Source organism: Zingiber officinale, chromosome 8B (genome assembly GCF_018446385.1).
Source record: "Zingiber officinale cultivar Zhangliang chromosome 8B, Zo_v1.1, whole genome shotgun sequence".
NCBI classification, from domain to species: Eukaryota; Viridiplantae; Streptophyta; class Magnoliopsida; order Zingiberales; family Zingiberaceae; genus Zingiber; species Zingiber officinale.
In genome coordinates, this window is record NC_056001.1 from 36880965 (window position 1) to 36897781 (window position 16817).

The 16817-nt window shown below is 48.8% G+C and overlaps 1 protein-coding gene across 1 annotated transcript; it reads right to left on the reverse strand.

The window, feature by feature from the left end:
- Nucleotides 1-1211: 1211 nt before the first annotated feature.
- LOC122013685 (F-box/kelch-repeat protein At1g80440-like) lies at nt 1212-2279 on the reverse strand. The gene has a single exon (XM_042569922.1). It carries the CDS (start codon nt 2277-2279, stop codon nt 1212-1214), a length of 1068 nt encoding a protein of 355 aa, XP_042425856.1.
- Between the last annotated feature and the right edge of the window lie 14538 nt (nt 2280-16817).

The following is a 16817-nucleotide window of genomic DNA, read 5'->3' on the forward strand; positions in this document are numbered from 1 at the left end:
TTAATTATGGAAACATTGTAATTATTTTAAATAATGATATCAGGGTAAAGTTTAAGGATAGACATGTAAATTTATGATCCATAATTTTTTTTTACTTTTATGGATCTATCATTTTATATTTGTATTTTTGAGCTTTTCCTTAATATTTTTTCGAAGTAATCATCCTATCCTTTTTCCATTTTTTTCTCTTTCAATTTTTTCTACGTGATAGACACCCAGGTTCCTATCAACTTGGTATCAGAGCACGTTCACTTTATCATTGCCCTATAGTATCTCGCAGTAACTTCAATAACCGCATGGTTTTAACCCGACTTTAAGAGAAGAAAATCTATTCTGATATGATGACCGAAGGATCTCATCTTGACACCAAATAGACTCTAGAGTTTGAAGCTAAGCATGAGAAAAGGATGGATAAACTAAAAAAAATTATAACATCATTCATAATAGTATAAAAATTGAACCATCGTTTAGAAACATATTTCATTATAAACTAAATGCTTGAATTATTATAAATAAATAAATTGGAGAGTGAATTGCCTCTAGACGAAAACTCAAATATATATATAATTGAGCATTCTAATAAAAGGTAGTACCGGCGTATAATGTTATCGTCAATAGAAGGTCTCAGAAATAAATTTATTATATGTAATAAATTTGGTATTTGATTTTGTTACATTTGATGAGAACCTGAGCAAAACTCTTGTACATGTGATTCTTCAGGTATTTCTCTTGCACCTTTCTGACTCTCTCCAATTCCGAGAATTCCGATCCCATTTTTTCCTTCACTGACTTATAGTTATGGAAGAACAGTGACAGCAAAACCAAATTCTTGCATGACTTAACCAAGCTAAGTACAACAACAATTAAACGGAACACTATTATAGTAGTGACCAAGGAATGAAGGGAGTATACGACTAGCTCAGAAAAGATAGTAATGAAGTTTGCAAGGACTCAATAGCTTTTTTTTGTTTTTGCTTAATATACCCATGTTATTTTTTTATTTAATTGACATCCAGCTTAACTAATCGTGAGGTGAGGTGACCATAAAAGTTTCTCACCGGATCTTTAAAAAAATTCATTTGTTACTTATTCTCAGCAATAGAAGTAAAAATTGCATAATTTCAAATTCGCAGACAAATTTGGACGTTTAATCATGAACAAATTTAAAATAAAATAAAATAAAATTGCATAGTTTCTGGAGTGGATGATGGCTAAAGTTGGAAGCTGCACAAAGTCTGGACGTAGGCGGAGAACTTCCACGGCAACTTCACCTTCCACGACAACGCCACCTTCCTCGGCAACACCACCTCCTTCCACTTCCCCTCCTCCAAAATGCTCGCCGTTTGCCCTCCATAAAACTTTCTGACCACCATCACCCCACCGTTCCACGCCGCCACATCTAGGAATACTGGTATTGGTAACTCATGTACCTTCTTGGAGACCACCCCCAGACTCCGCCACCCGCCTTCGCCGCCGTTGTCCGAGCAGACGTCCACTCCCCCTTTCCAATAATCGCACCTGTACACCCTGCCCTCGTACGCCGCCACTCCAATCCACGGACCGATCAGCGCCTTCTCTAGAAGCTTCCCCTGTTTCGCAGTCCACCGCCCCGCCTCGACGTCGAACGCCTCAGAGGTCCAGTCGAACAGCTCCTGGCCGCCGCGGACACAGAACGCTCCGTTCACGAAGATCCCCCTGCACTCCTTCCGAGGGCGCTCCATGTCCGGAAGGCGCACCCACGCGTCCGCCGCCACGTCGTAGGCCAGCGCCGACCGTAGCGGCATCCCGTGCACGTTCTCTCCGCCGGCCACGTACGCCATCCGCGCTTCCGCCGAGGTTGCGAAAGCGAACGTAGCCCTCAACGGCCTCGGCATCGTCGCCCCCCGACGCCGAACGCCGGTCAACAAATTGTACACGTGGACCGTGCCGGTGGGAGGCCTGCCGACGCCTATGACCACCAGCTCGTGCCCGACGGCCGCCACCTGGCAGTATTCAGACCAGTCAAAGAACTGGAGAAGTCTGGTCCATACGCCCGTTGTCGGATCGAACAAGATTAGGTTCTTGAAGCCAGCGTCATGAGAAGGAATCGATCGAACGAGTGCAACTAGAGGGCGAGCATGGCCGGAGGCTTTCCGGAGGCGGTAGAACGACGGCGAAGTGATTTCTTCCCTCCATCGCTTACAGACACACCGAGCGCCGGCGAAGGCATGGAAGGGGAGGCGCACAAGGCATTCCAGAGCAACATCGGCCGGCAATCCTGGTATCAACGCCGCCTCCATCTTAGATTGGTTAATCCTAAACCTGGATTATATAGATACCTAATCACTAACAATTTAATTTAAATTGGTTCAGATTTTTTTTTTACTATAGAAATTATTTTTTTTAAAAAATAATTAATTGATTAAATCGGAGCAAATGATGAGATAAATTCTAGATAAACAGATTGATCCGGCGGTTAGAACCGGGGACCCCTATTTTGAGGGGTCAACGTCCCGCGGAAGTCAAAGGGTCAGGTGGCCGACCGGAGAGCACAGGCCGGCCGACCGAGGAATATCTCACGGTAAGAGACGCCCCGGCGGGAGTCGGGGTTCCGACGCTCAGTGGAACAGTAGCAAGGAGCCGAGCGGAAGACCTAAGAAAAGGTGATAATACTGTTAACAGTCCTTACATAGCACCTTACCGAAATTCTCCCCAGCGTATCGAAGTAAATGGCAGTCCGGACGGGAGGGGAGTTCCGTCCGGCCAGGGCGTGAGATGAGGTCCGTCCGGCCGGCGCGTGAACTCCCCGTCCAGCCGGACGGACGGACGTCCCGACCTGTGGTGGGTAGAGATAGACGGATACCTTCTGACAGCTGTCAAGTCCTATGGCTAGGCCATACTCCAAGTCTGACAACGAGGTGTTCTGTTGTCCCATCAAGGACACACTCGGCTGTAGCAGTATGGCGTCAGGCAAGCTTTCTGACAGACACATACCGAGGTATGGGTTGCGGACACGTATGCACCTCGATGGACGTGCAGGAGCTCTTTCACCGCTCTATATAAAGAGTCGCATACTTCGCCGGAGGTACGCGTTCAACACCTCTGGAGCCACTTTCTTCACTGTTTGCTTGCCTGACTTGAGCGTCGGAGGGTCGCCGCCGGGAACCCCTTCCATGCCCGACTTCTGTGCAGGTTCGCCGGAGGTTCGTGCAACCAGTCGAAGATCCACGTCAGCAGCCGGGAGCGTCACGTGCCCAGCGTCTGTTGATTCAGCATTCGGACAGGATCAATTTGGCGCCGTATGTGGGAACGCTCCTGCATCCGAACGGAAACAATGGACGAGGCTGGACGACAACACACGGTGACGCTTTCGACGGAGGAACTCGACGCTCTGATCGAGATAAGGGCCAGCGGAGAGGAGCCTGCGTATTTCCTTAGTCATATTTTAAAAGATGCTGAATCTCGCTACACTGGGCAAGAAAAGCTGGCTTTTGCTCTAATCCTCGCCGCTCGGCGCCTTCGCCCGTACTTCCTGACGCATACCATCATTGTCAAAACCAATAGCCCGCTTGGGCGTGTATTACTGAATCCAGAAGCATCCGGGCGGCTCATCAAGTGGACGACGGATTTAAGTGAATTTGACATCCAATACCAACCTCGCTCGGCGATCAAAGCACAGTCCTTGGCCGATTTTGTGACTGAGGTGCAAAAGCCGGAGCCGGAAGTTATGTGGAGAATATATGTGGATGGGTCGTCCACTCAGATCGGAATATTGTTGCTCTCCCCTCAAGAAGAAAAGATGCACTTATCCGTCCGGCTGGATTATAAAGCTACAAACAATGAAGCAGAGTATGAGGCCCTCATAGCCGGCTTGCAGGCAGCTCGGCATGTTGGCGCCGGTCGGGTAACGCTTCATTCAGATTCGCAGTTGGCTGCGCAGCAGCTCTCCGGGAGTTTTGAAATTAACAACGCTCGGCTCAAGCTCTACGCTGAAGCATTTGAGAAACTTAAAGCCAATTTTAGAGAAGTTATTGTCCAGAAAATACCCAGAGCAGAAAATCAAGCGGCCGATGAGTTAGCCAAACTCGCGAGCTCAATAACGCCTGTCGCTATTCAGCAGCCAATTGAACAAGTATTGTTGGTGGCGCACGTCGACCGGATGGAAGGCCTCACGTTTCCAAGCGACTGGCGGACACCCATCATAGAGTTCCTCCGCTCGGGCGCCACACCATCCAATGAGAATGAAGCCCAGCTGCTAAGGAGGAGAGCCGGTCGGTTCACACTCATAGGCGATCAGTTTTACAAAAAGGCTTTCTCGCGCCCGCTATTAAAATGCGTGAGTTCGGAGGATTCGGCTTACATCCTCCAAGAAGTACATCAAGGATCGTGCGAAGGGCATCCGGGCGGACGATCACTAGCTAAGAAGATCCTGCTAGCTGGATACTTTTGGCCAACTTTACAAGCGGACGCCGCTCGGACTGTGTCGACATGCCTTTCGTGCCAGAAGTACCATAACTTCTACCACCGACCGGCAGAGGAAATGAAGGCATCCAAAGTCTCATGTCCGTTCGATCAGTGGGGAATGGATATCGTAGGTCCATTTCCTATGGCGACCGGGCAACGGAAATTTCTGTTAGTAGCGGTGGATTATTTTTCCAAGTGGGTGGAGGCCGAGCCGCTAGCCAAGATCACCGAACAGATGGTCAAAAAGTTCATCTGGCAGAACATCATCTGTCGGTTTGACATCCCTCGCCGACTTGTTTCCGACAACGGACGACAATTCACTGGAAAGTTGCTCGAAGATTGGTGCCAAAGCTATGGCATCGAGCAACACTTCACGTCCGTAGCATACCCCCAAAGCAATGGTCAACTGAAGTAGCTAATCGGGAAATTCTTCGTATTCTGCGCGCTCGGCTCGACCATTCGGGAGGAAGTTGGGTGGATGAAGTGTCAGGCGTCTTATGGGACATCCGAACGACTCCAAAGGAAGGGACGAGCGTCACGCCTTTCCACATGGTGTATGGCGGCGAAGCGGTCATTCCTGTTGAAGTCGGTGTCGAGTCTGCTCGGATCCAAAATTACGATGAGGACAACGCCGATCGAAGGAACCTGGAGCTGGATTTGGTCGATGAAGAAAGAGCCAAGGCGTCCGTTCGGCTGATGGCGTACCGGCAGCGGATGAAGCAAAACTACAACCGCCGTGTAATCCCCAGATCATTCCAGGTCGGCGATCTTGTCTGGAAGAAAGTCAAGCCGGTCGGTGACGTCGGCAAGCTTGAAGCTCCGTGGGCGGGTCCCTTCAAAATCATCGAAAAGCTCCGCTCGGGCGCTTACTATTTGGAGGATGAAGACGGACGACAGCTGGACCGACCTTGGAGCGCAAATCATCTCCAACCTTATAGAGCCGGGTGAAAGGTGCACTGATGTAATTCATTTTTGTGTATATTCTAGTCGCCCATGTCCTTGTGATACAGGAAGCAAAATTAATTCAAAGGATAGCCAATGGGTTTTCCGAGCGGCTGTACTAAAGTTAGCCTTGGGAAGGCCGTCGAGCTCCGACGTTAAATATCGAGAGACGAGCCGGCGTCTATAAACGTCCGAGCGGAAGACCGTCGAGCTCCGACATTAAATATCGAGAGACGAGCCCGCGTCTATAAACGTCCGAGCGGAAGACCGTCGAGCTCCGACGTTAAATATCGAGAGACGAGCCGGCATCTATAAACGTCCGAGCGGAAGACCGTCGAGCTCCGACGTTAAATATCGAGAGACGAGCCGGCGTCTATAAACGTCCGAGCGGATAGTCATCCAAGAGATACATTCCGGCGGTGAGAGCGGATCGACGACAGATCCGGTCGTCGACAGATCCGGTCCTTTAAGGCCAACATACGGCCGATCGGCTCGCTTAGCCAAAATAGATAAAAAAAACTCCTTGGAGGTAAGGTGCAAAGCAAAGGATGGTTGATACGAATAAAAGATGGGAGCGCGTGAGAGAATAATGCTCGCGCGCCGAGCGGCTGTGTAGTCGCATGGCGAAAGAAGTTTTTTGAAAACAACCGGCTTGAGCTCATGTTAACGTATGAAGCCGAGCGGAGGAGTTTTAAAGAACACTTGAACATGACGAAAGAAAAAATTCCTTGTCAAAACGAAAGTTGCAAGAACGGAAAGATGATCTATTTAAGTCAGACGCTGGGTAAACAAAAGATGCTACAGCAGAAACAAGTTTTGCTGAACGGCAAGGATATAAAAAAGTTGATAAAAAACACTCCTCACGCGTCAAAATCAAAAAGAGCATCAGGAATGGTGCCTATCACGATAGCCAAGTCCTCTGGGGGGATGGTCAGCTCGGCAGGAAGGTGGCCTTTAGTCTTCATGTAATCCACCGCCGCCTTGATCGCCTCTTCGAAAGTGAGGGAAATCTTGTCAGTGAATTTCTCTCCGAAGTCATCCGAGCGGACAAATGCCTTCCTCACCTCGTCAGAGCGGGCTGACTCCCCATCCTAATACTCTTTGAGCATGACTCGGGAAGCATCGTTGGCGGCTTGGAGATCCTTCAAATCTCCTTCAAATTTGAGCAGATCAGCCGAGCGGCCCTCCTTCTCGGTGGCCAAAAGGGCATCCAAATCCTTGATGCGTTGCTCTAGCCCTCTGATCTCCACCTTCATTCGGTCCATGTCGCCGATGGCCTGGCGCTTCCGATTGGTCGCCGTCTGGATCTCTTTATCCCGTTTTTTGACCACAGCTTCAAGCCGAGCGACCTCGCTCGCCAGATCGAAAGCTCGTTTCCGTTCGGCTTCCAGAAGCTTTTTACTTTTCTCTAGAGCAGCCGTGGATTGCCCTTGGTTCGCCTCGGAAAGCTTGAGTTTTTTCATTTCTTCCTTCAGCTCGGCCAGTCGATTGCTGACCGCAATCTGCTCTACCCAACTCTGCGAACAAAGGCTGTTAGGCTAAAAGCTAAAACAAAAAGCATCAGTAAAGCAGAAAGACATACCCCGGTCGCCTGCTGCAGGTTACTGTCCCCTAACTGACTGGGGGACATGAGCGCGACGCGTAAGCGCGCGTCCTCCCAAACTTTGGCGAGCGGACCGGTGAGGGTGATATGTTGTTCGGGAGCTGATGGTCGATCGGCCGCTTGAAGGTATTCCTCTGAGGAAAATCTTAGGACGGTTTTAATCACCCTCGGGCAGCTCGAATCATCTTGAGATGCAGCGGTATGGCCAGAAGACTCGTCGATCGGGACCGGACGGTCGCCCAGTCGCCTAAGGCGACGTATAGTCCGGGAGGTGGAAGGTGGCGCCTCAGGGATGGTCGGCGGCAAGTCAAGTTGAGTCGGAGTATGCTCCGAGGAGACCGCCTCCAAAACCGCTTGAGCCTCATCACTCCGCTCGACAAGCTGTTCCCTCAGTGAAGGCTGTTGAGCGGCTTGTTCTAGCCGACGGCGCTTTCGAGTCACCAAAGGTGTCTCGTCAGCCGATCGGCCTTCCTCCTCGCCCTGGGCAGAGGTTGTGATATTGATCGCAGCCTCATCAGTGAAGATGCGGGCAGCCGATGCCTCGGGAGCAACTTGAGTTCCCTCACTCTCTTCAGTTGTAGCGCCGGTCGGAACCAAACCCCGTTCGGCTACCTCTTTATCCTTTACCGCCTCAATTTTGGCGGCTTTCAGCTTGAGCTTTTCGGTTGCCTTAGCACGCCACATAACTTCAGCTGCAGAAACAAAGAATAAATCAGTTAGAACAAAAGAAAAAGGGGGATAAGAATCGCTTACTCATGCTACAAGGCAGATCCGCTTCAATGGGAGACAAGCCAAATATGTACATTACTCCAGGAAGGAGTAACTTGTCAGTATCGTAACGTTGGCCGACCAACTGGTTTGCCGCATGAAGATACGCCGGATGGCTCTTGAATTTGCCAAGGCCCGGTTGATTCGGCACCACCGTCTGCCACTTCGTTCGGAAGGTCGACCGCTCGGGGAGACGCATGAAAAAGAAGTGCTCCTTCCAATGCTTATTGGAGCTCGGCATGTTGCTAAATAGAACGAAACTCGACCTAGATTGAAATATGAAGGTTCCCCACTCGGATTGTTTTGGGTAGAAGAAATAGTGGAAGATTTGGGGGTCCAAGGGGATATCATTCAACTTGAAAAGGACTATCACCCCGCTCAGCAACCTAATCGAGTTCGGGACTAATTGGCCGAGCGGGAGGCGAAAGTGATTGCATATTTTGATGATAAACGGATGTGGAGGAAAGCGTAGCCCGGCCAAAAACTGATCACGGAAGAAGCAAATGGTGGCGGGCGGCGGATTATTGGGCCGATCGGAAGGAGTGGCTATAACTATTTCGTGGTCGGCCGGAATTTCATACGTTCGAATGAGACGCAAGGCGTCTTCTTCATCGAATCGGCTCTCCATAGTCGTATACCAGAGACTAGGAGCGCCGACCGTAGGCGTAGAAGTGCTCGCCATGGGTGAAACAGAAGCGATAATCGACAGAAAAACTAAAAGAAAATGCCGATAGAATGCAAAAGGAAGCAGTACAGGAGGAGGATAGCTGGAAAAGAAGGCTTACGGGTACGAGGAAGATCGAGAAAAGGAAGAAGATGGCGAGCGCACCAAGCAGACGGGGAATAAAGATCGCCAGAGCAGAAAGAGTCACGTGAGGGCGGAGGTCGATGAAACAATAAGGCGGTGGAGAGAAGAGGCCGCGATATTTATAACGTTCGCGTCGAACGGCCGTAGCCGTCCGATCCAGGTCGTGAAAAACTAGGCCATCATCCAGCCGTTCATTTCAAACGACGGATGTCCCATCGGAAGTGACGCCACCGCCATACTCTGACAAACGCACGATCGACACGTGTCAGCATGATACTGGTCGCATTTAATGAGCGCCCTTTACCGTGCGCACCACACGCGAGGAGCAGTAGGGGAAAGAAGTGGGCATAGATTCCAAGAAAATACAAGGAAGGGGCAAAATACAGCCGAACGGACGAGCCTCCCTAAGCCTGGCCGAGCGGATTAATATAGCGGTCATTACTCAGTCAGATCGGCAGTCCAGTCAGTCGGACTTCGCCTCCTTCGACTAGACTCGATGGGGAGGCAAGTGATTCGGCGGTTAGAATCGAGGACCCCTATTTTGAGGGGTCAACGCCCCGCGGAAGTCAAAGGGTCAGGTGGCCGACCGGAGAGCACAGGCCGGCCGACCGAGGAATATCTCACGGTAAGAGATGCCCCGGCGGGAGTCGGGGTTCCGACGCTCAGTGGAACAGTAGCAAGGAGCCGAGCGGAAGGCCTAAGAGAAGGTGATAATACTGTTAACAGTCCTTACATAGCACCTTACCGAAATTCTCCCCAGCGTATCGAAGTAAATGGCAGTCCGGACGGGAGGGGAGTTTCGTCCGGCCAGGGTGTGAGATGAGGTCCGTCCGGCCGGCGCATGAACTCCCCGTCCAGCCGGACGGACGGACGTCCCGACCTGTGGTGGGTAGAGATAGACGGATACCTTCTGACAGCCGTCAAGTCCTATGGCTAGGCCATACTCCAAGTCTGACAACGAGGTGTTCTGTTGTCCCATCAAGGACACACTCGGACTGTAGCAGTATGACGTCAGGTAAGCTTTCTGACAAACACATACCGAGGTATGAGTTGCGGACATGTATGCACCTCGGTGGACGTGCAGGAGCTCTTTCACCGCTCTATATAAAGAGTCGCATACTTCGCCGGAGGTACGCGTTCAACACCTCTGGAGCCACTTTCTTCACTGTTTGCTTGCCTGACTTAAGCGTCGGAGGGTCGCCGCCGGGAACCCCTTCCCGGCCCGACTTCTGTGCAGGTTCGCCGGAGGTTCGTGCAACCAGTCGAAGATCCACGTCAGCAGCCGGGAGCGCCACGTGCCCAGCGTCTGTTGATTCAGCATTCGGACAGGATCACAGATAATAATAGATATTAAATATATAAATTCACTAAAAATATTTCAATTATTTCAATTGTATATATGCATTAAGTTTTAATTATGGAAAAAATATAATTATTTTAGTTACCTAAGTTTATTTTATTCATTATTTATACATGTAATTTTAATTATATGGATTAAGGTTTATTTTTTTTAAAAAAAATTGCTAGGTGTTTCACAATTGTTATTCTTACTTATTATTATTTGATGCGATACAATATGGAGGTGGCAGGGAATATTTTGATTTTTTTTTTTATAGAAAAGGGGGCGTTTTTGGAGGTTTTCTGCCGCCACCCAGCAACACACGGCCGCCAGGCCAGCGACGCCGAGCTCACGCGGCCATCGCCACTAGGCATGCACGATTGGCTCCCCTTCTCCACATCGACGCCGCCGAGGAGGTTCTTTTTCAGTCGCGATTCCCCAAGCAGGGCCCCTTTTCCCTGTTCGGCACCGCCTCGCCGGAGGGCTCGCCGCCGCCTCCACTACTGGACAGGCCTTCAGACACCGAAGCCAGACGTCGACGCTGCCTCCCTCGTCCCACGATGAACGTTGTTGCTCCTTCACGCGAATACTGCCTCTTTTACTCATCTCCAGTTGGTTGATGTCACATCTCCCCCTCTCTCCTTTCCGACATCCACAGCTGCTCGCCGGCAACCTCTTCTTCGCTGTCCACCGCCGAATGACACCGCCGCCTCCCCCCTCTGTGCGCCGGCAACACACGCTCTGACCCTCCGTACGACTGATACTCGTGAAAACAGGATATCAAAAGAATTTTAGTTCTGAACCCTCTCAAACTACACGGATGCAGTATAGAATAATTGACTCAGGTCGTCTTCCAACGAAAGCAACGATAGGATGGTAATCTTAAGATTGTATGTTATTTCTATTTTTAGATTTTTTTTTAATATGGAAATAGGAGTTTTAGGTTTTGATTCTAAATCTAACAAATGAAAAACAAAGCAAGTAAGAATCTAATATAATATTAGCATGAAATCTAACTATGTGTCAACAATTAATCTACAACGCATTGTCACTCTATATTATGGTTTAACCATCAACACAATTAAACTAATGAAGGAAATAGAAAAATATTAAATGAAACCTAATCTAATAAATGAAAGACAATTCAAGTAATAAAGCTAAGTCTAATCTAACTACAATTACAGAAAACAAAAGACAACATGAAGTAAAGCATAAAATGAAACCTAAAGCATGAAATGAAACCTAAGCTAATCTATCCTAATTGCATTCAAATGAAAAACTAGAACTTAAAGAAATTGGAAGAACAAGACAAGCAAGAGTTAAACAAAGTAGAATGTATCAAATTGAACCTAACCAATAGTTGAAGCAATTCATCAAACACTTTGTAGGCATGAATTAAGTTGAACTAAATACATGCAAAGTAAACATAGAAGATCAAATTTGCTACAAGCATTCAACAAGAAGCATCAACACAAGCAAATTGACACAATGAATAAACATTAACATGAATAAAACTAAGTTAATTAAACCACGATCCACACTCAACCTCCACAACCAAGGACTACCCTTCGCCGTCACACGAAAGACCCGGCTTTGGAACCCCCAAAACCGGTGGACAGTAGCTCACTGCTGGTTGTTGCACACTTCGACAACGAGGGAGATACGAATCCTCTAACGAAGAACCCCTCCACTGGAAGTTGACTGAAAATGAAGATGACTGCCTATATTCGTCGATTGGTGCTCTGCCCTACAAACCACACTAGCCTAGCCCAATCAAATGAAGCCGAAAAAGAGAGCAACCACTGGAAATTCATCGGCGACTGAAGGTATTTGCTGGGACTCGCTGAGAACTCCCCTACCCTTGCAACCCGCTGGAAGCAGAGAAGTCCTAGGAGCTTGCTGATAAACTGAAGATAATCGGATTGCCACCAGAGAGATGGAGATGGACTGTCGTCACCCACTTCGTCCTCTGTTCGTCCGAACCCCAGAAGGAGAGGAGAGGTCTGAAGGATGACGGAAGATGGAGGACACATCGGAGAACCCCTCTGGTGAGGTGAATATGGTCAGGATCATCGCCATCGCTTGCTGCCCCACCTAGAGTGCTTGTTGTTGCTCGCTGATGGAATTAAGACGAAGAGGTGGACTGTGGATGGCTGGCCGGTGGCAAGGGAAGAGAATAGTGCCCGTCGGCCGATGGTGAGGAAGAAGAGAAGAAGATGTGCCGTGGGGGGGGGGGGGGGGTCGCGTGCCCTAGCCCTCGAGGAAGAAACGCGAAGCAGAGAAGATGGGATCGCCTGTTCATCCGCGTGAGAAGAAAAGACAAGAGGAATGGATTCTTAATGGGTTTCAGGTTTGGGTTGAGGAGAGGAATACGAATCCAATAAGAAAAGTGAAATTGGGTTTTTAGAATTGGGCTTTAAGAGTGGGCTTTAGGATTTAATTGGGTTTTTGAAATTGGGCTCCTCTCTTATCCAAATTGAATTGAAGCTTTAAATGAACCCTTGGATGCCTTGAGCTCTCAATCAAAAACCTAGATGCTCCAAATGTGGTTTTTTCCTTTTCCCTTCAAATCAAGCTGAGCTTGATCTAACTCGACTCGGATTCATGGCTCTTTAAATTTCCTACAAAACCACATAAAAACTTGAAATTAAATTCTATAATTTGTAGGAAATTTATAATCAAGTTTAAAATAGATTCTACTCAAAAAAATATAATATAACCAAAAAATTAAGCATGTGAGAAGATAAAAATATCAAGAATAAGAGCCAAAATAATGCACAAAAATGCTAGTTATCAAAGACTCCGAAGGAGGCGATCGACGTGATACCATTTCATTTGGTGTATGGTGGTGAAGCGATGGTCCTCGTGGAGGTCGGAGTAGAATCTGACCGGGTTCATCTCTATGATGAGGGGAACGACGAGCGGAGGCGCATGGAGCTCGATTTGGTGGACGAGGCACGGGACAAGGCTGCCATTCGACTGATGGTATACCGGCAGCGTATGAAGCAGAGCTACAATTGGAGGGTGATCCCAAATCCTTCCAAGTTGGCGAGCTGATCTGGAAGAGAATCAAGTCAGTCTGTGACATCAATAAACTCGAGGCACCATGGGTGGGACCTTACAAGGTCGTACAGAACTCCTCTCGGGGGCCTACTACCTGGAGGACGAAGACGGAAGACAACTCGAGCGACCATGGAGTGTGAACCATCTCCAACCCTATAGGGTCGGATGAGAGGTGCGCGAATGAACATTGATGTAATCTGTATGTGTATGTATGTGACTTTGTGATGCAGGGAAGATTAATAAAAGCGCAAGTATCTCAGACTCTTGAGTCGATCGACCAAGTTAAAAGTCGAGCAGTGACTCTAAACTCCTGTCTATGCATTGCAACCATCAAGCGGTAACGTTAAACCCCAGTATTCGTCAACCGTCGAGCGGGAACGTTAAACCCTGGTCTTCATCAACCGTCGAGCGGCGATGTTAAACCCTGGTCTTCGTCAACCGTTGAGCGAAAATGTTAAACCCCGGTCTTCGTCAACCGTCGAACGGCGACGTTAAACCCTGATCTTAGTCAATCGTCAAGCGGCGATGTTAAACCCATGTTTACGTCACTCAGCGGTCGAGCGACGATCTTAAACCCATGTCTATGCATTCAGCGATCGAGCGGCGACTTTAAACCCATGTCTACGCCATTCAACAGTTGAGCGGCAACCTTAAACCCACGTCTGTGCCATTCAACAGTCGAGCGACGATCCTAAACTCATGTCTACGTCATTCAACAGTCGAGCGGCGACCATAAACCCCTGGTTTTCAACAATGGTCGAGCGGCAACCTTAAACCTGAGACTTTGACAAAACAGTTTATCAATGTAAAAGGCAAATCGAGAAATGCTGTTCAAAAGCAATGGTTTTCACTATAACGGGGTCGTTCAACAATCCTGAATTTATCGATCGGTTATGAAAATGGATAGTTCATTGCCGATCGGAAGGTCACGAAGCCACACTGGTAAGCACATTATGGTAAGCAGTTTACAATGGGAAAATATGAAAAGGAAGAGCCAAACATCGCATAACGAAGGAGTGGCATTAAATAAAAAGGTTCACCGAAGGAGCGACCATTCATTAACACTTGCATACTTTTTACAAGCCCAAAAAGGCAATATAAAAAGGAGACGGAGTATGCGGGAGAAGGCTCACTCAAAGTAATCCAAAACGTCGTTGGGCGGCGACTCGTTCATCTTGTCCCGGCTGATGACCTTGTTTGTTAGAGTGGTGGGAATATAGCCGCTGTCTTTTAGTTGGTCGAGCGTCCCGTCGATCGCGAAATTAAAAAGGCGGAGCGCTCGATCGGTGACCTTGTCGTTGAAAGTGTCCGAGCATAGAGATGCCCATTTCATGAGCTTAAATCACTCGGACTCCCCACCTTGATAAGTTTCGAGGGCCATTCGGGATGCTTGCAGCTCCTCCTTCAATTGGGTCAACTCCTCATCTTTGGCATCAAGCTGGGCCTTCGCTGCAGACCGATCGACTAACCTGTCCTCTCGTTCGACGTTCAGCAAGGCCTCCACATCCTTCAAGTTTTGAGCCAACATCCGAAACTCCTTATTTTTTATCTCCAAGTCTTCGATAGCCCGGAGTTTCCTGGTGTTGGTTGAGTGGATCTTGGACTCGAAAGAGCTGGCATGTTTATTAATCTGGGCCAATTGGAGGTAGTTCGATCGGCTCTTGTATTTCTTGAGCTCCGGAGGGTTCGACACTTCTAACTGCAAGCTAGTCGAAAAGTCCGCCCGCTCAGGAAAGCGAATAAAGAAAAAGTAGTCCTTCCCATGCTTGTTAAAGGACGACATCTTGTCAAAGAAAACTAGGCCCACTTAGGCTTGGAAGAGAAAAGTCCCTGGTTCGGACAATTTTGAATAGTAGAAATAGTGGAAGAGCCGAGGAGTAAGAAGGAATGTCGTGCAGGTGGAACAGGACGACGACCCTGCACAACAACCGAAAGGAGTTCGGCACTAATTGATGGAGAGAAATACGCAAATATTTACAAACGGTAGAAAAGAAATGATGGATCGAGAACCACAGTCCGGTGGTAAATTGGTCCCTAAAGAAGCATAAAAAATCCGGTAGCGGTTCGTTAGTGGTCGAAAGTCAAAGGAAGACTGATTTGATAGTCAAATAGAATTTCGTAAGCGTCTCTCAAACTCTCAGCGTTGCCGCCATCGAACTTGGACTTGATGGACGTGTACCAAAGCCTAGGGACGACAACAGGGGTAGTGAGGAGCTCGCCATCGAAAAATAAGGAGATTGAAGACGTGCAACGAAAAGATCCGATTAAAAGGGGGAGGAAGGTTACTGGAAGATCGCTGGAGAGACAGAAGAAACGAAATATATACGGAGAACTCGAAGACGAAGGTGCTTGAAGTAAAGAAGAAGGCGACGCACGCGAGGTTTATAAACCTCACGGCTGATCGACCTGAGCCATCTGATCTAGGGTTGCGAAAAACTAGGAGAAGATCCAACCGTTGAATTGGAAAAGGTATCTGTCACGTCGCCAGCGAATATCCACCTATCACATAAATGTGCGGTGGTAGAAAGAGGGCCATGTGGCGCTCAACCACCGAATGACATTAATGAAATTTAATTAAAAGGTATAGCCGCGTGCTTGGCTATAATGATTAGGGATTTGCATAGTCTTCGAAAAATTTAGATGACGTCAGAATGCTCGGCCGAGGAGCGCGGGAAAGGAATTTTTTCACTAAGTGTTGCCGCTCATCACCCGAGCGGCGCGAGTAGGTGATTATCACATAGCCGAACGATCGAAACACAGTTGCTCCGAAGGAATTAGGTCGAGTGGTGTTTTTATATACCTGGTCGGGCCTTGCAAGGCTGAACGGTAAAAGCGTATAAGTCATCGAAGACTACTGGTCCAGTTTGTCTGACTTGCAGCCTCCTTCGATTAGACTTGAGGGGGAGGCTTGTGATGCGGCGATGGAGGGAAGCCTATCTGGCACGAGGTCAACTGTCAAGATGGAGGTCAAAGTCAAGGCGGTCAACGCCCCAATGTCAAAAGGTCGAACGGAGGACAATTTGCAATGGTCGGTCAGGTGGTCAGGCCCCGACCGAAAGGATACGGGCCCGAGCTGACCCCCACTTAGGCTCCGGATGATACACGAGACAGCCAACGCTCGATACTAAGTGGCAAGACGTTGTACAAGACCTGGACAAGGATGTAGCGGAATCTCGACCGAGCAACTTCCCCGCTAGGCCAAGCAACGGGATCTGGTCATGGACGCAGCGGAGTCCTGGCCGAACGGCTACCCCGCTCGGCTAAGCAATGGGATCTAGTCAGGGATGAAGCGGAGTCCCGACCGAGCAGCTACCTCGCTCGGCCAAGCAACAGGACCATTGTAGTATCTCTCAACATCCTTTTGGGGGATAGTGTCGCTGACACGAGGCATGGTCGACAGGCGGATTGTAAGCTTCTACTATCGCGTCAGGGATATGCATGCCCTCTTAAGGTTGTTGGAACCCCAAGGTGTTTTGATGTGATCAAACAAGTTAAGTTACGTCTTGTGTGGTTTAACCCTTGTATCTAAGTGTGCAGGAGCTTAGGAGCACAGGAAGTCGAGCAGAAGACGCGGCTAGCGAGAAGGATGGCACGAGAGAGAGCCGACGGGCTCGGTGCTTCCTAGGGACAAGGTGGCCATGGAAGAGTAGACCGATGGACGAGAAGAACGTACGCGACGTTCGAGGGACGAGAAATTGAAAAGGAAGGCTGCTCAAGGAGAAGGTCGGAACTTGGTTCTGGTGAGCCCTATTCCGGATGACCGAGATCACCCAAGCAAGCAGAGACGAAAGTGGAAGACCTGGACCGAGGCGAACAACACTGGAGCAAAAGGCCCGAACCAAAAAGTCAAC